The sequence below is a fragment of the Neoarius graeffei genome, chromosome 10, assembly GCF_027579695.1.
Source record: "Neoarius graeffei isolate fNeoGra1 chromosome 10, fNeoGra1.pri, whole genome shotgun sequence".
Classification (NCBI taxonomy): Eukaryota; Metazoa; Chordata; class Actinopteri; order Siluriformes; family Ariidae; genus Neoarius; species Neoarius graeffei.
In genome coordinates, this window is record NC_083578.1 from 449010 (window position 1) to 469356 (window position 20347).

A 20347-nucleotide genomic window follows, 5' to 3' on the forward strand; every position below is an offset into this window, starting at 1 on the left:
CAGTTAACCTAACCTGCATGTCTTTGGACTGTGGGGGAAACCGGAGCACCCAGAGGAAACCCACGCGGATACGGGGGAGAACATGCCAACTCCGCACAGAAAGGCCCTCGCCGGCCACGGGGCTCGAACCCGGACCTTCTTGCTGTGAGGCGACAGCGCTAACCACTACACCACCGTGCCGCCTCGTCACCAGGGCATGTCTGGAAAATTTCACAGCCCGATTCTCACAGATTTAAATATAATAATGCAAATCATTCTAATTAGTTTTAGAGAAAATAAGAACAATGCGCTGCTCAGTGATGTTTCATCTCTAATTCTCCTACCATTCTGGGTTCATGTTAATTAGCATTATCTTTGCGCTCTGACCAACCTGGTGTTCCTTCGTATCTTATTTAACACTGAAGATGCGTCTCCTCAATAAATAAATGTCACATTTTCAAATAACAAACTCTGATTTTATCCTCACACATGCAACTAAAGAGTCTTTCATAAAAGCACTTTCAACAATAAATAAAGGTAAAGGCTTCTCGGTGTGAAAGTGTAATGAACAGTACGCTCTCCAAGTCATGATTATAAACACTGAGTGAGAATCGTACACATGTTAAACAATGAATTACAAACACCATTCAGCACTGCATTTACACTCCTGCAACTGACTCGGTGTGTGTGTGCGCGCGCGTGTGTGTATCTGGTTCACTGAGATAACGCTGAGCCGAATTGAAGCTACTCTCACTAGCACAAGAGGGACACACACACACACACACACACACACCCCTACCTGGTGTCCCAGGAATAAAATACATAAAATCACTAAAAAGTTTTCAGGCCCTGTAGAGACTCAAGTGTAAGAATGGCCATGGAATAATGTCACACTTCTTATATACCGTACACACACACACGCACACACACATTTTATATATATATGGAAATGCATGAACTTTTCCTTTAAACATCCATAAGCATCTGCTGAACACAGATAAGAGCAGTGAACCCCAGCACACTGACTCTTAAGTCATTTAAGTCATCTCATTTTTCCTAAACCTGAAATGAAGAATTCATTGGCAAAAACAAAGATATCTCCATTTCCAGGCTATTAATTTTCATCAATCATGTTCTTTTACTGTGTATTCCAAGGAATATCACTCAAACTGCAGCTGTGATGTTTTAAATAAAAATAACAAAATACAGGTAAGAAATGTAAACTTTAACAAACAATAGCTTTCCCTGTTTTGGGGTTGTACACTTTTTTGTCCCAGATGCATTTAACATTGCATTTACATATAAAATCTATTTAAACAAAATTTACATATGTTAATATACAACATGTCAGTCAGTTTTTTTGTTTTTTCTTTTAAAGATGCTGTTCATCTTTTACAAAATGATTCATCAAATAATCTCAGTTAATTGTGCACAGTGATATATGGTGAAAAGTCTTCATGATGACCGTCAGCCATCCCACGCAGAGTGAGTGAGTATTTATGTGTGCGTGTGCGTGTGTATGTATGTGTGCGCGTGCGTGTGTATGTGTGCGCACGCGTGTTCATACCTTGAGCACTTGCACTTGTCCATCAGCAGTAACGTCCTTTAGGAATTCACAGAAAGACCTGCACAGAGCTTCACCATAACTCTGAAACACAGAATCAGGAGAAGGTTACATCACTGCTTCAGCACACAGGCTCCTCTGTGATACAGTGCCTTGAAAAAGTATTCATACCCCTTGAACTTTTTCACATTTTTCCACCTTACAACCACGAACTTAAAGATTTTTTATTGAGATTTTATGTGATAGACCAACACAGAGTAGCACAGAATTGTGAAGTGAAACGAAAATGATAAATGGTCTTCAAAATTTTAAACAAATAAAAATCTGAAAAATGTGGTGTGCATTAGTATTCAGCCCCCCTGCGTCAATACTTTGTAGAGCCACCTTTTGCTGCAATTACAGCTGCAAGTCTTTTGTGGTATGTCTCTACCAGCTTTGCACATCTAGACACTGACATTTTTGCCCATTCTTCTTTGCAAAATAGCTCAAGCTCAGCCAGATCGGATGGAGAGCGTCTGTGAACAGCAATTTTCAAGTCTTGCCACAGATGCTCAATGGGATTTAGGTCTGGACTTTGACTGGGCCATTCTAACACATGAATATTCTTTGATCTAAACCGTTCCATTGTAGCTCTGGCTGTATGTTTAGGGTCATTGTCTTGCTGGAAGGTGAATCTCCTTCCCAGTCTCGAGTCTTTTGCAGCCTCCAACAGGTTTTCTTCCAGGATTGCCCTGTATTTAGCTCCATCCATCTTCCCATCAACTCTGACCAGCTTCCCTGTCCCTGCTGAAGAAAAGCATCCCCATAGCATGATGCTGCCACCACCATGTTTCACAGTGGGGATGGTGTGTGCAGGGTGATGAGCAGTGTTAGTTTTCCGCCACACATAGCGCTTTGCATTTAGGCCAAAAAGTTCAACTTTGGTCTCATCTGACCAAAGCACCTTCTTCCACATGTTTGCTGTGTCCCCTACATGGCTTCTTATGCCTGTCTTTCAACAATGGCTTTCTTCTTGCCACTCTTCCAAAAAGGCCAGATTTGTGGAGTGTACGACTTATAGCTGTCCTGTGCACAGATTCTCCCACCTGAGCTGTGGATTTCTGCAGCTCCTCCAGAGTGATCATGGGCCTCTTGGCTGCTTCTCTGACCAGTGCTCTCCTTGCTCGCTCTGTCAGTTTAGGTGGACGGCCATGTCTTGGTAGGTTTGCAGTTGTGCCATACTTTTTCCATTTTTGAATGATGGATTGAACAGTGCTTCTTGAGATGTTCAGAGCTTGGGATATTTTTTTAATAACCTAACTCTGCTTTAAACTTCTCCAGAACTTTATCCCTGACCTGTCTGGTGAGTTCTTTGGTCTTCATGATGCTGTTTGTTCTTCAGTGTTCTCTAACAAACCACTGAGGCCTTCAGAGAACAAGTGTATTTATGCTGAGAGTAAATTACACACAGTAGGACTCTATTAACTAATTAGATGACTTCTGAAGGCAATTGATTGCACTGGATTGTATTTAGAGGTATCAGAGTACAGGGGGCTGAATACTAATGCACACCACATTTTTCAGATTTTTATTTGCTTAAAATTTTGAAGACCATTTATCATTTTCATTTCATTTCACAATTCTGTGCTACTCTGTGTTGGTCTATCACATAAAATCTCAATAAAAAACTTTCAAGTTTGTGGTTGTAAGGTAGAAAAATGTGAAAAAGTTCAAGGGGTATGAATACTTTTGCAAGGCACTGTAAACACATGATCAAGACTATGCAGATTCTTAATACTGTCAGAAGATCCTCACACATCATCACACTACTAATTAACTGTTTGCTTTTTAGTTTTTGGTCTGTTCCCACTGGGCGTGGCTCAGGTTAAATCAAGCTTATTCAGGAACTCTCATCCTAGAACCAACTAGATAGAACTCGGCACCAACAGCGTCGATGGGGACGCCTCCGCCCGGTAGACTACACGCCTTATTAAGTTGTGATTTGGGGATGGACATTTGACCTCACAGTAATCTTGACCTGGTGAAATTACTTGTATTAGCCTTGGAGATATTGTGTTCACAAGGTTTTTGGACAGACATTTGACCTCTCAGTGACCTTGACCTTAGACCTTTTGATCTCAAAATCTAATCAGTTCATGTTTGTCCCAAAGCGCACAAACGGTGAAAGTTTGCTGAAATTCCTTTCATTAGCCTTTGAGATATTGTGTTCACAAGGTTGTGGGACGGACGCACGCACGGACGGACAACCCGAAAACATAATGCCTCCTGCACCTTACAGTGGCGGAGGCATAAAAATCTTCTGCAAAAAGTTACTGTGTCCAAGTACCTGAGCTAGTCCAAGGTTCCTGGATTAAAGTCCCAGGACTATAGTTACTTGGTCCTCCAAGTTGCTAGGTGCTACAATCCTCGGGCTCCAGTCACCACACTACAGTCTCTGCTCTACAGCCCCCACGATACAGTCACAATCCCCCATGATACAGTCCCCGACTACAGACCCTGTGCTAAAATCCCCATGCTACAGAACCCTGGGAAACGATGCCTGCTCTACAGCCCCGGCACACAGAACAGACTTAATTCTACAGTCTTTGGACTACAATCACTCCCCTCAGAGTTTTGGTCTAAAATTCCTGGGTTAAAAAGTCTTTGGGATAAACCCACATTATTACATTATCATTACTGTGTGTGTGTGTGTGTGTGTGTGTGTGTGTGTGTGTGTGTGTGTGTGTGTGTGTGTGTGTGTGTGAGACCTGCAGGAAGTCGAGAGCTGAGAGGTAGATGTAGGAGTTGATGATCTGAAAACACGTCCGTACATTCTCTGTACTCATCTCTGTAACACACACAGACGCACACACAATGGTAACATTCGTCATGATATCTGTGTACAAGCACATTGAATTTGTATTACAGTAACAGTTCTGTAATTCCTCTTTATGGCACTGTTCGGTCATACACCTACTCTGTGTGTGTGTGTGTGTGTGTGTGTAGCAGTTAGAGATTGTGATAGTGCGGTATCGTGTCACACTGATGTATCGTCCCAGCTGTGCTCTTACTGACCATCTGAACCAAACACTGAGGTAATGATGATGATAATGAGATCTGTTAGCACAACAGGAGTTAATTTAAAGCTCTGCTTATAAATATTCATCTCTTCTCTCACACACACACCACGGGGGGGGGGGGGGGGGGGGGGGGGGGATAGCTGTAGATCAGATACTCAGGGTTTGATTGTCCGTGTGGAAAAGGAGAATAAAAGGATAGGAGGACGCTGTCCTGTGGAAACTCACCGAGCAGGGCCGACATGTTCTGGAAAATTCTGAGCAGTTCAGGAGTTAAAGCGGGACTGTTCTCTAATGTCACCAACCTGCACGCACACACACTAACATGAATTTCAGTAGCCATGGTAACAGCACATTAATACCAACATGTCTGAGGGGAAGACAGGGGCTCACACACCCATACTGTACAATACACTCCCGTATGCACCCACGTTTGTGTGTGTGTGTGTGTGTGTGTGTGTGTGTGTGTGTGTGTGTACCACAACTCCAGGCCATCCTCCAGCAGGTAGACATGCGGTGGCTGAGACACGTCGGTGCTCAGCTGAATGACAGGAAGTAGAAATGGATATAGGTTGCTGCTCTCTGCCCCCAGGCCCTGAAACATACACACACACACACACACACACACACACACACACACACACACACACAATTACAGCCCACAACCCAAACAAAAATCTGCAATACCATTGAGAACAAAACCCCACAAAGGACCACTGAGGATCCCACAGAGCATTCTGGAACTGAAGTAAAGTTTCTAAACCACAGCAGGGATTCCAAAAATTTAATTCCACTAATGATTAAACAGTCACCAAGACCACACTGAAGACCCTAAAAACCACACAACTCTAAAAAAGAACCTGGGAACCATGAGGAGAACCCAAGAAGCTCTCCTAAGGACCAGAGAACCCTGCTGAGGATCCTAGAAATACACCATCCGAAGGAGAACCTAGTAGTCCCACTACCCCCGAACACACACACACACACACACACACACACACACACACCCCGACCTTGTAAAAATGTGTGTGTGTATACCTTTACGAGGTGGATGAGTGTTGTGAGGATAGCACAACGCAGCATGTTGTGTTCTTCAGATTGTTTCCACAGGAGAGGGAGGTACTGAACCAGGCAACCTATGTAGGGACGGATCTAAACCATGCACACGCACGCACACAGTGTTAATGAGCAGTATAACAAAGTAATGTTAAACAAACATTTCTCCTTACAGAAAACCTCACTATATAAATGATTCCACGTTTTTGTTCTGTTTATTATCAGTGGAGCGTCTACTGGACACGCCCCTGTGAACGAGCCGTTACCATAGAAACAACGCATCAAAATGAGTATGTTAATATAAACCTTTCGTTCATGTGTGATTTGCTTTATGATGGTGTTCTGTACAGTAACTAGGGAGAGTGGTTAGGGACACGCCCACAATGATCTGACACCAGGGTTTAGTGCACCACACAGTGTATAGTGTGTGTGGTTTGGGACGCGCCCACAGTATACTCACCTGCATGCCCACTCTCTCTATCACACAGGAGATGACGTGGAGGATCTGCATTTTACTGTCACACTCTGTGACCTGCTGTAACAACTGGAACAACAGAGTGAAGATCGACTCCACATACTGGGGGGAGGGGGGAGAGAGAGACAGACAGACACACAAACGCAGAGAGAGAGACACAAACAGAGACAACATGTGTAAAGTGTGTATAAGTGTAAGGCTGAAGAGCCAATTGTAAAGAATGAAGTGTGTGTGTGTGTGTGTGTGTGTGTGTGTGTGTGTATTCTTACTGGTAGGAACTGCTCTGTTCTAAACTCAAAATCATCAACAGGTGAGAAGGAGTTAAAGAAAAAGTTTTAATACACCCACCCCCACGGTGCTGACGCAGTTCCTGTGATCGTTTGCTGAGAGTTTCTTGTGGGCATTTTAAACTACACCATTTTTTTCTGTTTTCCATCAATTTTCCACAATTGTTTTATTTTTATTGTATTTTTCACTTTCCCTTCTGCCACATTTTCATCTTCTCAAAGAACACTTTTCTTCCCATGCAAAGACAGCAAGTGGAAGCGACATCAGATCCGTTTTAAATATCAACAATTCTTTGACTAAAGGTACATGAATCTTTTCATCATGGCACACCTTCAGCTTGTTCAGTGTGCTGAGTGCAGGATGTTTAGTTATTCTTTCCCCATCACTAGCGATAGCTTTATTTGTGATAAGTGCAGATTAGTTAGCTCTCTGACAGAGAAGATTGTAGCATTAGAGGTCTGCATTCAGACTCTAGAGAAGGCCAGTGAGAATGAGAACAGTGTAGCTTCTGTAGGGGAAAGTCTGGATGCCCTAGGTGGAGTTAGTAATCTCCCAACTCCAGCATTAGAGCCCTTACAGCAGGGCGAATGGGTGAAGACTTCGCGGCATAAGCGTAGAGCCAAAGCTACCGCTGAGGCTCGCCCACGGGAGCACCACTCCTCTCAGCTTCATGTGTCGAACAGGTTTGCTCTCCTCAGTGATGCACCCACTGAGAAACCTGAAAGAGCTCTGGTTATAGGGGACTCTATCATACAGCACATGAAATTAGCTCAACCTTTAGGGGCACCAGCAGCTTTAGTCAGGTGTATACCAGGAGCCAGGGCGCCGGACATAGCAGGTAATCTTAGGGTCCTAGGCAAGCACAGGTTCTCAAAGATAGTTATCCATGTAAGAGCTAATGATATACATCTTCATCAGTCTGAGGTTACTAAGAGTAACTTTGCAGAGGGGTTTAAACTAGCGAAGGCGATGTCCGAGGCTGTAAAATGCTGTGGCAGGAGTTTAATGTACTTTGTTTAACAGAAATGTGGATGAGTATGTTGCATTAAATGAAGCTAGTCCTCCTAGATACAGTTATATACACCAGCCTCGTCTCACTGGCAGAGGAGGAGGCATCGCGGTTATTTATAATGATTATCTAGACGTAACAAAAACCTGGTTATAAATTCAATACGCTTTAAGTTCCTCATACTAATATAACATATGTAGCCTCAAAAAATAAGTCTAGCCAGTTAATTCCATTACTTATTATTTACAGGCTCCCGGGGCCATATTCTGAGTTTCTGAATTTCATCTCAGACCTGCAGCCGGTTTCACCAAGTTAGACTATGACTTTAACTTAGACAGCGGGTGTAGTCGGGCTTAGCATAGACGTCTAACAAATATTGTTGCACAAAGCAGTTAAGACTCCGACTATCTTAAGTCGTACTATGCTGCAAAGGATTGTGGGTATTTTAAGACTCTTTTCAAAACAAAAAAAATGGTGGACAGTGGTCGTTCAGTGCCGTTTAGCCACTCGGAAAATCTGGCTATATTAGAGGAATTTAATTCCTACAAAGACATTTTATTAGGCAAATTCAGCGAAGAATGTAGCAATAAGAAAAAACATGAAGTGTGGGAAAAAAAATAACATCGTCTGTAAATAGCGTTAATCCATCTGCGAGAAGAGATGTTGCTGCCGTGCAGAAACGGAAACTAAAAGTAACCACCGAAATGGTCATCAACATTTATGGCGACGAGTTGCCCTTATTCTGGGGAGTGAAAGGAGGAAAGGAGAGCAGAGTAACCGGCTTCGCCAGACCCAGCAGCAACTCCCTTAGCAACGTTGAAGCTGAGGCTCCTTCACCCTCAGAGTTGTCATCACCCAGTACCTGCGCGGATGTGACACTACACGAAGAGCCTACCGATCAGGAGGAAATTACAGGTAGAGTCTTGTTTAAGTTTTAAACATTGTCAAGTGGGGTTTTATTGTCATTTCAGCATAAACAGTAGGGGAGATTATGTTCCCACAGCACTGAGCTAAGCTACAGTTACCTTGCGATGGCGAAATAGCTATTCCACTCGGTTGATACCAAGGTCTGTTACTAAACGATGGAACATAGGTTTGACCCATAGACTATACAGTCGTTGGTTTGACCAACATAGATTTAAATTCTGCTACAGTAGGTAGTACACGTAAAGAAAGATGTTTGGAACAAGCTGACCTAAATACTATGTTGTGGTGTGACTACAGTTTCTAATAATGAAAACCTTGGTCTGATTTTTTTTTTTTTTTAAGTTTCCTTGATCCCTGAACCGGTTGTGGAGGACTCCCAGACATCTGCCACCACCACCAGAACCACCACCATGGCCATGGTGCTTGACAAGCAATACAACAACCTTCATCTGGAGGAGAAAAAACTCCTTCTGGAGATTGAGGTCTTGCAGCTCCAAAAGGAAAGACTGCAACTTAAATTGAAGAGACTCGCGCAGATGGAGGAGTGATGTAGTAATATGTGTGTGTGTGTGTGTGTGTGTGTGTGTGTGAGTGAGAGAGAGAGAGATAAGTGATGAGTGGTGATGTAATTATATGCATAAATGAACTGATATATTTATATTATTTATATATATTTATATTATTTATAAGTAATAAAATGAATAAGCTGGTATTACACTGTTTGTTCTTTATTGAATACTTTATAGTTAGATTATAATGGCCTAAATTTGTGTATTACATACTTGCAATGTACTTCACTGCCTTAACATTTCAAGCTTTCTTAGATCCATATTAGACTGGGGGGAGGGTGTCTTACTTTTTAAGCCTAAAATTAGACTTAAAAAATTAGTCTTAACTTTTGTGAAACTGTCTTACTTGCATTAGACTGGTCTATAAAGAAACTTAAGACCAATCTTAACCCATAGACCAGCCTAAACTACTTTAGTGAAACCGGCTGCTGGTTATTTCCTTAGACAAAGCTTTAGTTTTCAGAAACTTTAATATTCACTTCAATAACCCAGAAGAACCTCTGAAAACAGATCCACTGATCTCTCCTGCTCCTCAGACCTGCCTGATCCATCCTGATGCCCTACTTCTATCTGAGGTTCCCATCCTGTGGAGGACGGCCCCAGATGGACAGTCAAAAGTTGCACCTGGAAGATGCTCTGGACTCTTACAGTTTTGCTGCGATGGTTTCGGACTCCAATCACCAGGATAACTTTAGGACTGCAGTTGTCATGAACACTCAAGTCTCCATCACTGAACAGTTGATAACTTCAACAAAACAGACTTCCTGTTCAACTATAATGAATTTCCTGGTTACACAGTTGTACTTTGTGACTCTATAGGACACAGTTATAGAAGCGAGTTATTTATAATCATGCCATGTTATCACCCAGATGAGGATGCAGGGCTCGAAATTCGTGGTGGTCCGGTCGCCTGAGGCGACTTAATTTGTAATTTGGTGGGTAATTCCTGTCACTAGGCAGCCCAGCTGGCTAGTTGAAAATAAAAAATATATATGAAGCGAAGATTCAGACACACCGTCAACTAAAGCCGCCACATATTAAGTGTGTGCCGTGTCTGTGTTAATTGATGTGTTTATCGGCAGGATGGAAAATACCGAAGAATTCCGAATCATATCATGTACGAGTCAGGCTGTCGTTTTTTTCACTACTGCGCATGCATATAACGCATCTTGTTGAATATCGCGGTAATCACGTGTAGTACCGGACCAGGTGGGTGGAGCACAGAAGCACGGCAGGCCGGAACTGAGTTCTCAATGAACTATTTATTGCTAGCTTTTCAGCCTTTTATCACTTCCCAGCTGCGCGCGCGCACACAGGTGTTCTGGTTGGGGAGAGAGAGCTCCCTTTTTCTGCTCTCCTCTCCTTTTAAAGGGCGCGGTCACTGGGGAAGACACACAAACACAGGTTAATCCCCATCAGGTGCAATGATTCCACCACTTACCTTCCCTGACTCCGCCCTCCATTCGCAGACCGACGCTTGGCCACGCCCCCGCTGCCACATCACGTTAGCAAATTCAATAGATGTGGCCACATTATCGCCCATTTAAACACGTGCTTTTGTTGTTGTTTACATCTACATCTGCCAAAGCTATGTTGCGATGTGGAATTTTCTGAAAGGTTTACAGAAACCGCCAGAGACGGGGACAAAGCGACCTCGGTCTGAAGAGGAGAAATGACAAAGGACTTCTAAGCAAGCGTGGGAGCAGGGTAGGCCTTGGCTGCGATACGATTTTTATGGAATAATTAATTTTTTTCAAGTTGATTCCTAGTCAATATGAAGCTCCTAATGCTTTCTCTCTCATAAATGGTTAAATACAGAAAGCATGTTGGACATATTTTGGGTGCTATAGTCATGATAGTAAGTATATTTGTTTTCAATACTCATACACCAAGTTGCCAAGTTTTCCAATATATTATTATTTGTTGATATTATATTATGGTGCTCTGTGTTGTTCTCATTTATGTATTTAACAACAGGATCAAAATACTCGGGTCTTGAAATAAATGCACATTAGTCATGAACAATGGTAACTACTCTCTTTTGTGTTATTTTTGACAGAAGTAAAATTCATACATGAACACATTTTGGCGAGTTGATTTTCTGTTTGGCGAGTTACTTTGGAAGCTAATTAGTCCGGCTGGCTGGTGGAAAAAAAAATATATGAATTTCAAGCCCTGGGATGGGTTCCCTTTAGAGTCTGGTTCCTCTCAGGGTTTCTTCCTCATGTCACCTGAGGGAGTTTTTCCTCAACACAATCACCTCAGGGTTGATCATTAGGAATAAGTTTATTAATTCATATGCTTAATTTATATCTGTAATTTAAATTTTTCTGTTAAACTGCTTTGTGTCAGTGTCTACTGTGTAGACATAATGTAAACGCACTGTACAAGTAAAATTCACTTGACCCACCCACACATCCCGAAACACGCCCATCTACACCCACCTGAGTGACAGTTTGGATAAAAACATCAACAAAATGAGCTAATGCAAACATGAAGGTATGTTTAATTTTGAGTTCCAGATATTAGCCCTGAAAAAGTGAAGGATATTGAGCTTCAGTGTTGTCGCTGTCTCAATACGGACCTGATAAACAAACACACAATACATTATCAGTAAAAATCATAAACATACACATGGTTACAGTATGTCCTAATATAGTAGAACCCTGATTCCAAAAAAGTTGGGATGCTGTGTCAAAAGTAAATAAAAACAGAATGCAGTGATTTGCAAATCTTTTTCAACCTATCTTCAATTCAATACAATGATGAGACGTTTAATGTTTGAACTGATAAACTCTATTGTTTTTTGAAAATATTCACCCATTCTGAATTTGATGCCTGCAACTCGTTCCAAAAATGTTGGGATGGGGCAACGAAAGACTGGGAAAGTTGTGAAAGCTCAAAAACACCTGATTAGAAAATTCTACAGATTCACAGATCATCTGCAGTAAAACCCAACATGACTGTATGAAGGACATTACTACATGGGCTCAGGAACACTTCGGAAAACCACTGCCTTTAAACACAGTTCATCACTTCATCGACCATGCGAAGTGAAAGCCAAATATCAACAACATCCAGAAACACCGGTGAATTCTCTGGTCCTGAGCTTATCTGAGACAGGCTGAGGCAAAGTGGAAAAGTGTGCTGGGGTCTGACAAGTCCACATTTTGAGTTTCTCGTCTCTCGTCTTCATCCGCTTATCCGGGGCTGGGTCGCGGAGGCAGCAGTCTGAGCATGGAAGCCCAAACTTCCCTTTCCCCAGACACCTTGGCCAGCTCCTCGGGAAGAACACCGAGGCGTTCCCAGGCCAGCCGAGAGACATAGTCCCTCCAGCGTGTCCTGGGTCTTCCCCAGAGCCTCCTCCCAGGAAGGGACATGTCTGGAACACCTCTCCAGGGAGGCATCCAGGAAGCATCCGAAAGAGACGCCCGAGCCACCTCAGCCGATTCCTCTTGATGTGGAGGAGCAGAGGCTCTACTCCGAGCTCCTCCCGAGTGACTGTGCTTCTCACCCTAAGGGAGCGCCCAGCCACCCTGCGAAGGAAACTCATTTCGGCCGCTTGTATCCGCAATCTTGTTCTTTCGGTCATTACCCAAAGCTCATGACCATAGGTGAGAGTCGGAACGTAGATCGACCGGTAAATCAAGAGCTTCGCCTTTTGGCTCAGCTCCTTCTTCACCACGATAGACGAGTAAAGCAACCGCATCACTGCGGAAGCTGCACCGATCTGCCTGTCGATCTCACGCTCTATCCTTCCCTCACTCGTGAACAAGATCCCAAGATACTTAAACTCCTCCACCAACCTGGAGAGGGCAAGCCACCCTTTTCCGGTCGAGAACCATGGCCTCAGACTTGTAGGTGCTGATTCTCATCTCAGCCGCTTCACACTCGACTGCAAACTGCCCCAGTGCATGCTGAAGATCCTGGTTTGAAGAAGCCAACAGGACATCATCCGCAAAAAGCAGAGATGAAATCCTGTGGTTCCCAAACAGGATTTCTTCCGGCCCCTGGCTGCACCTAGAAATTCTGTCCATAAAAATTATGAACAGAACTGGTGACAAAGGGCAGCCCTGCCGGAGTCTAACATGCACTGGGAATAGGTCTGACTTACTGCCAGCAATGCGAACCAGACTCCTGCTCCGTTCGTACAGGGACCGGACAGCCCTTAGCAAAGAGCCCCGAACCCCATACTCCTGAAGCACCCTCCACAGAATACCACGAGGGACACGGTCGAATGCCTTCTCCAGATCCACAAGCACATGTGGACTAGTAGGGCAAACTCCCATGAACCCTCGATCACCCTATGAAGGGTATAGAGCTGGTCCAGTGTTCCGCGACCAGGACGAAAACCGCATTGTTCCTCCTGGATCTGAGGTTCGACGATTGGCCAAATTCTCCTCTCCAGTACCCTGGAGTAAACCTTCCCGGGGAAGCTGAGAAGTGTGATTCCCCTATAATTAGTGCACATTCTCCGGTCCCCTTTCTTGAAAAGAGGGACCACCACCCCAGTCTGCCACTCCAGAGGCACTGTCTCCAACCGCCACGCGATGTTGCAGAGGCGTGTCAGCCAAGACAGCCCCACAACATCCAGAGACTTGAGATACTCAGGGCGGATCTCATCCACCCCCGGTGCCTTGCCACCGAGGAGCTTGCAAACCACCTCAGTGACTTCGGCTTGGGTAATGGACGAGTCCACCTCTGAGTCATCAGCCTCCGCTTCCTCAATGGAAGACATGACGGTGGGATTGAGGAGCTCCTCGAAGTATTCCTTCCACTGCAACAGCTCCCCACCCGCACTGTAAACGGTGTTGGCAGAGTACTGTTTCCCCCTCCTGAGGCGCCAGACGGTTTGCCAGAATTTCTTCGAGGCCGACCGATAGTCCTCCTCCATGGCCTCACCGAACTCCTCCCAGTTCCGAGTTTTTGCAAGCTGCGGCACGCCTGGCCTGCTGATACCCGTCAGCTGCCTCAGGGGTCCCGGAGGCCAACATGGCCCGATAGGACTCCTTCTTCAGCTTGACAGCATCCCTTACTTCCGGTGTCCACCACCGGGTTCGGGGATTGCCGCCACGACAGGCACTGGAGACCTTGCGGCCACAGCTCCAAACAGCCACGTCTACAATGGAGGTAGAGAACATGGTCCACTCAGACTCAACGTCCCCCGCCTCCCTTGGAAGCTGGGAGAAGCTCTCCCGGAGGTGGGAGTTAAAGACCTCCCCGACAGAGTGCTCGGCCAGACGTTCCCAGCAGACCCTCACCATACGTTTGGGCCTGCCAGGTCTGTCTGGCTTCCTCCTCCGCCAGCAGATCCAACTCACCACCAGGTGGTGATCAGTTGACAGCTCAGCTCCTCTCTTCACCCGAGTGTCCAAGACATAGGGCCGGAGATCCGATGAAACAACAACAAAGTCGATCATCGACCTCTGACCTAAGGTGTCCTGGTGCCACGTGCGCTTATGGACACACCCCTATGCTCGAACATGGTATTCGTTATGGACAAACCGTGACTAGCACAGAAGTCCAATAACAAAACACCACTCGGGTTCAGATCAGGGAGGCCGTTCCTCCCAATCACGCCCCTCCAGGTGTCACTGTCGTCGCCCACGTGAGCACTGAAGTCCCCCAGTAGAACGCTGAAGTCCCCAGTCTGAGCACCTCTCAGTACCTCTCCCAGGGACCCCAAGAAGGCCGGATACTCTATACTGCTATTTGGCCAGTAGGCACAAACAACAGCAAGAGCCCTCTCCCCGATCCGAAGGTGCAGAGAGGCGACCCTCTTGTTCACTGGGGTAAACTCCAACACATGGTGGCTGAGCTGGGGAGCTATAAGCAAGCCCACACCAGCCCGCTGCCGCTCACCATGGGAGACTCCAGAGAAGTGGAGAGTCCAGCCCTTCTCGAGGAGCTGGATTCCGGAGCCCAAGCTGTGCGTGGAGGTGAGCCCGACTATCTCTAGCCAGTACCTCTCAACCTCCCGCACAAGCTCAGGCTCTTCCCCCCCCCAGCGAAGTGACATTCCATGTCCCAACAGCTAGCCGCTGTGTTCGGGGATCAGGTCGTCGAGGCCCCTGCCTTTAACTGCCGCCCAATCCACACATTTTGAGTTATTTCTGGAAATCATGGACGTTGTCCTCCAGGTTAAAGAGGAAAAGGACCATCCAGATTTTTACCAGCACAAAATACAAAAGCCAGCACCTGTGATGGCATGGGAGCGTGTTACTGCCAAGCCACATTCTGCACATTACAACAGTGTGGCTTCGTAGAAAAAAAAAAAAAGAGTGCAGGTGCTAAACTGGCCTTCCTGCCTCCTACTGAAAATGTGTGGCCCATCATGAAGTGCAAAATACAACAACGGAGACCCCAGAGTGTTGAGTAACTGAAGTCGTATGTCAAGAATGGGAAAGAATTTCAAAATTTCAATTAGTGTGCTGAGTTTCCAAATGCTTACTGAGTGTTATTCAAAGAAAAAGTGATGCAACACAGTGGTAAACAGGCCCAACATTTTTGGAAGAATTTTATGTTTTTTTCAAAATCAACACATCAATTCTGCTTCTTGCAACACATTTCAAATTCTCCACACATTCTCTATTGGGGACAGAGGGGACATGCCCTCTTCTTCCACAGCTACGCCTTTGTATTTTCTTGTATTTGTATTTTGTCAAAATCTCCCTGGAAAAAATGTGGCAGCAGATGCTGCTCCAAAATCTCAGTGTACTTTTCTGTATTAATGCTCCATCACAGAAGTGTAAGTTACCTTTGCCAAGGGCACTGACACAATCCCATACCATAATACACCCTGGCTTTTGGACTTGTTCCTGCTAACAGTCTGGATGGTTCTTTTCCTCTTTGGTCCGGAACACACAGCATCCATTTCTTCTAAAAAAGACCTGGAATACTGATTCGTCTGACCACAATACAGGTTCCCCCTGTGTAATGGTCCGTCCCAGACACCTCCAAGCCCAGAGAAGTTGATAGCGCTTCTGGATACAGTTAACATAAGGCTTCCTTTTTGCACAGTAAAGTTTTAAATGGTGTTTGTGGATGTAACTCCGCATTGTAGCTTGATAAAAGTTTTCCAAAGTAATCCCGAGCCCATGTGGTTCTATCAGCTGTAGATGAATGACGGTTCTTGATGCCATCTGAGGGATCGGAGATCACGGGGTTTCAGATTAAGCTTGAGCCCTTTACACACCAAAATTCCTCCAGATTCCTTGAATGGTTTAATGATATTATGCACTGTAGAGGGTGAAATATCCAAATCCCTTCCTATCTTTCATTGAGGAACATCGGTTTTAAACATTTCAATAATTTTCTCACGTATTTGTTGGCAAACTGGAGATCCTCGGCCCGTCTTTACTCCTTAAAGACTCAGCCTTTCCTGGAGACTGATTTTGTACCAAATCATTATTTAATTGTTTTACCTCATTACTCGCCCTAAATTTTCCCCATCCCAACTTATTTATTTATTGATTGATTGATGGATGAATTGACTGATGGATGGATAAATTGATTGATGGATTGACTGATGGATTGACTGATTGATGGATTGATTGATGGATGACTTTATTCATCCCCAAAGGGAAATTAAATTGTCATAGCAGTCTGGTAAATTTGAACACAATAAAAAATACAATTAAATAAAATAAAGTACTAAGGTCAAAATAAAATAAAATAACGTACTGAGGTCAAGAGAATGAAAAAAAAAAATGTTGCAAGCCTGAAATGCAGGAATGGATGTAGATTAATAAATGAAATGAAATTGACCAGAAAAACATGAAATATCCCGAGTTTGTTCTGTCTGCAGTGAAATACAAGTACATTTTAAAAAAATCACTAATTTCTTTTTCATTTGCATTTCCCATACCGTTCCAACTTTTTCTGATTTCAAAAAACATTACAGTTTGTCGGATTTAACATTAAATATCTTGTCATTTTACTGTATTCAACTGAATATAGGTAGAAAAGGATTTGCAAACCACTGCATTCCATTTTTATTGAAGTTTTACACACCATCACAGCTTTTCTGCAGTTGGGGATGTGACATCACATACAGCTAAAGAGACAAAGCCGGGGAATGAGAACATCAGCCAGGCAGGAAAGTGCAGGAAGAAAGGAACGTAAAGAGGAAAAAGGAAGCAGGAGAATGAGGAACTGAAACAAAGAAGACCAGCTGTGATAAGAGAGATAAATGGACCACGTGCTCTGTGTGTGTTTTGTTCTCACCACGAGATCTGGGTCCTGAAGGAGGTTGAGGATGATTTCATATAGCAGGGGACGTAGCTCAGGCTTAAACTTCACCGAGATCCACTGTCCAACCAACCAGATCACACGCCTCCTGATCATCTTATACCTAACACACACACACACACACACAGACGATGATAATCTCACTTCCTGCTCTCAGATATCAAAAGAATTACATGTGTGTTATGCTGAGCAGTCAGACTTTCACACACTGCTGCTTCCACGTGGATCATGATGGACCAGTCCCAAACCACACCCCGCACACTCGGACCCCCCACACACACACACTTGGACACGACTCTACCTGTTGTGGTTAAACTGAAGCTCCATCAGCAGCTGATTCTCAAACCACTGATCAAAATCCACGCTGTCAAACAGTTCGTACGCTGCCAATCCTACCGCATTATACACTGCAGAGAGACAGACAGATCAGTGTTACACACCACAGACAGGCATAGCAATGTTACACAGTACAGAGAGAAAACTGGAGACTGAAGGAGAATCACAATCAGAAATTAAATTCCGAGTCAGATTCACTGGTGAATCAGAATTCAAATCAATCTGAATCACACAAAATGGGGATTTGAAATCAGAATTCAATTCAGTTCCGTTTTATTTGTATCATGCTGTTAACAAGGGACACTGTCAAAGCAGCTTTACACAAATATATAAACTTTAGATAGAATTTTTTTAATTTACACTCCAAAAAATTTGGGATAGGGGCAGGTTTAGGGCAATAAATTACAACCTCAATTCCAAAAATGTTGGGATGCCATGTAAACTGGAATAAAACAATGCTATAATTTCCAAATGATAGAAACCCTATATTTCATCGAAAATGGTAGAAATACAATACATCAAATGCTGAAACTGAGAAATTTTGTGTTTTGAAAAATATTTGCTCATTTTGAATTTGATGTCAGCAACACATTTCAGAAATGTTGGGACAGGGGCAACAAAAGGCTGGAAAAGTTGTGTAATGGTTAAAAAAAAACTAATTTGGTTAATTGTCCACAGGTCAGTAAGATGATTGGGTATAAAAAGAGCATCTCAGAGAGGCGGAGTCTCTCAGAAGTAAAGATGGGACAGGGCACTGCTCTATGAAAGACTGCGTGGGCAAACAGTGCAACAATTTAAGAATAACGTTCTTCAATGTAAAACTGCAAAGTATTTGTGGATCACATCATCTATGGTCCATAATATCATTAAAATATTCAGAGAATCTGGAGAAATCTCTGTAAGCAAGAAACAAGGCTGAAAACTGACACTGGATGCCTGTGATCTTCAGGCCCTCAGGAGACACTGCATTAAAAGCAGACACGTGTCTGTAGTGGAAATCACTGTATGGGCTCAGGAACACTTCAGAAAACCATCGTCTGTGAAAACACTTCATTACTGCATCCACAAACGCAAGTTAAAACCAGATATAAACAATATCCAGAAACACCGCCCCCTTCTCTGGGCCCAAGCTCTTTTACGATGGACTGATGCGAAGTGGAAAACCGTCCTGAGGTCTGACGAATCAAAAGTAGAAATTATTTTTAGAAATCTTTAGCCACGTCCTCCAGGCTAAAGAGGAGCGGGACCATCCGGCTTGTTATCAGTGCACAGCTCAAAATCCAGCATCTGTGATGGTATGGCGTGTGTGTTAGTGCCAAGCCACATTCTGCACGTTACAGCAGTGTGGCTTCATAGTAAAAGAGTGAGGGTGCTAAACTGGCTAGTCTGCCTCCTATTGAAAATGTGTAGCCCACTATGAAGTGCACATGGCACGGGTAGCTGGCACATCTGGGAAGGCTCCAATAATGTTGAAAGGTACATATAGGATTTGGAGCAACATTGCACTAACACGCCCCCATACCATCACAGGTGCTGGCTTTTGAACTTTGTGCTGGTAATAATCTGGATGGTCCTTTTCCTCTTTAACCCATAGGACTCAGCGTCCACGATTTCCAGAAATAACTCAAAATGTGGACTTGTCAGACCCCAGCACATTTTTCCACTTTGTCTCAGTCTGTCTCAGATGAGCTCAGGACCGGAGAATTCACCAGTGTTTCTGGATGTTGTTGATATTTGGTTTTAACTTCACATGGTAGATGCAGCGTTGAACTGTGTTTATTGATAACGGTTTTCCGAAGTGTTCCTGAGCACATGTAGTAATGTCTTTCATCCAGTCATGTTGGGTTTTAATGCAGTGCTGCCTCAGGGGTCGAAGGTCACAGGTGTTCAGTGTTGGTTTTTGGCCCTGCCCCTTACATCCAGAAATTTCTCTGGATTCTCTGAATCTTTTGATGATGATATGGATTGTTGATGGCGAAATCACTAAATTCCTTGTAATTGTACATTGAGAAACACTGGTCTTAAACTGTTGGACTATTTGCCCCTGCAGTTTTCCACAAAGTTTATCAGTAATGATAAATCAGGAGTCCAAATCAAAAACTAACTCGGAATCAAGATTGTCTTTGGTTGAAAAGGATTTGCAAATCACTGCATTCTGTTCTTATTTACATTTTATACTGCATCCCGTTTTTGGAGTTGGGGCTGTAAATTTATCCCTGAAGCCTAATACAGAGGAATAAATGTCACATTTTCAGAGTCAGAATTAGATTAAGATTGGATATCTGAATCAGATATTTAGGTTTATAAACAGCTTCATAATCAGGAGACAGAATTAAAATTAACTCAGAATCAGAGTTGGTTCCACAAAATAGGAAAACCTGCAGTTAGTAGAGGATGGTGCTGTGAGAGAATGATGTGTTAAAATTAAATAAATATAAGTATAAAAAAAAAAAAATCAGAGAACGGCAATGATATTGCTGTGATGTCATTACTGGTGTGTTGAGATTGTTGATGAGTGTCGCTGTGATCTGTGTGCCATGAACACAACACAGTGTGAGAGAGAGAGAGAGAGAGAGAGAGAGAGAGAGAGAGAGACACAGCAAGAGAGTCGCATTACTGAGAGAAACAGAGAGCGAGAGAGAATTTGAGAAAGAGGAGAAAACTCTACCCGAATCCTTCATCAGCATCTGCACTGGATCATCAACATTACTGAGACCTGAGAGAGAGAGAGAGAGAGAGAGAGAGAGAGAGAGAGAGAGAGAGAGAGAGATGTCAAATTAAGACACAGAAGTGGTGGCATGGTGTGTGTGTGTGTGTGTGTGGGGGGGGGGGGGGGGG

General features: G+C 43.8%; 1 protein-coding gene and 1 long non-coding RNA gene across 4 annotated transcripts in view; one reads left to right on the forward strand and one right to left on the reverse strand.

Moving 5' to 3' along the window:
* ipo11 (importin 11) overlaps positions 1–20347 on the reverse strand; it is a 113853-nt gene that overhangs the window by 38747 nt on the left and 54759 nt on the right. For all 3 annotated transcript variants that reach the window (XM_060931026.1, XM_060931028.1, XM_060931029.1), the window contains exons 14-24: positions 20178–20225; positions 17475–17580; positions 17150–17276; positions 11474–11507; positions 6400–6440; positions 6116–6232; positions 5638–5751; positions 5079–5194; positions 4828–4904; positions 4291–4370; positions 1547–1627 (exon numbers count right to left, since the gene is read on the reverse strand). In XM_060931026.1, the coding sequence (XP_060787009.1) occupies positions 1547–1627; positions 4291–4370; positions 4828–4904; positions 5079–5194; positions 5638–5751; positions 6116–6232; positions 6400–6440; positions 11474–11507; positions 17150–17276; positions 17475–17580; positions 20178–20225 (941 nt within the window). The remainder of the gene's footprint in view (positions 1–1546; positions 1628–4290; positions 4371–4827; positions 4905–5078; positions 5195–5637; positions 5752–6115; positions 6233–6399; positions 6441–11473; positions 11508–17149; positions 17277–17474; positions 17581–20177; positions 20226–20347) is intronic.
* LOC132892706 (uncharacterized) lies at positions 8279–8788 on the forward strand. Its single transcript, XR_009655477.1, has 2 exons — positions 8279–8342; positions 8697–8788. It is a non-coding gene; the product is annotated as an uncharacterized LOC132892706 (long non-coding RNA).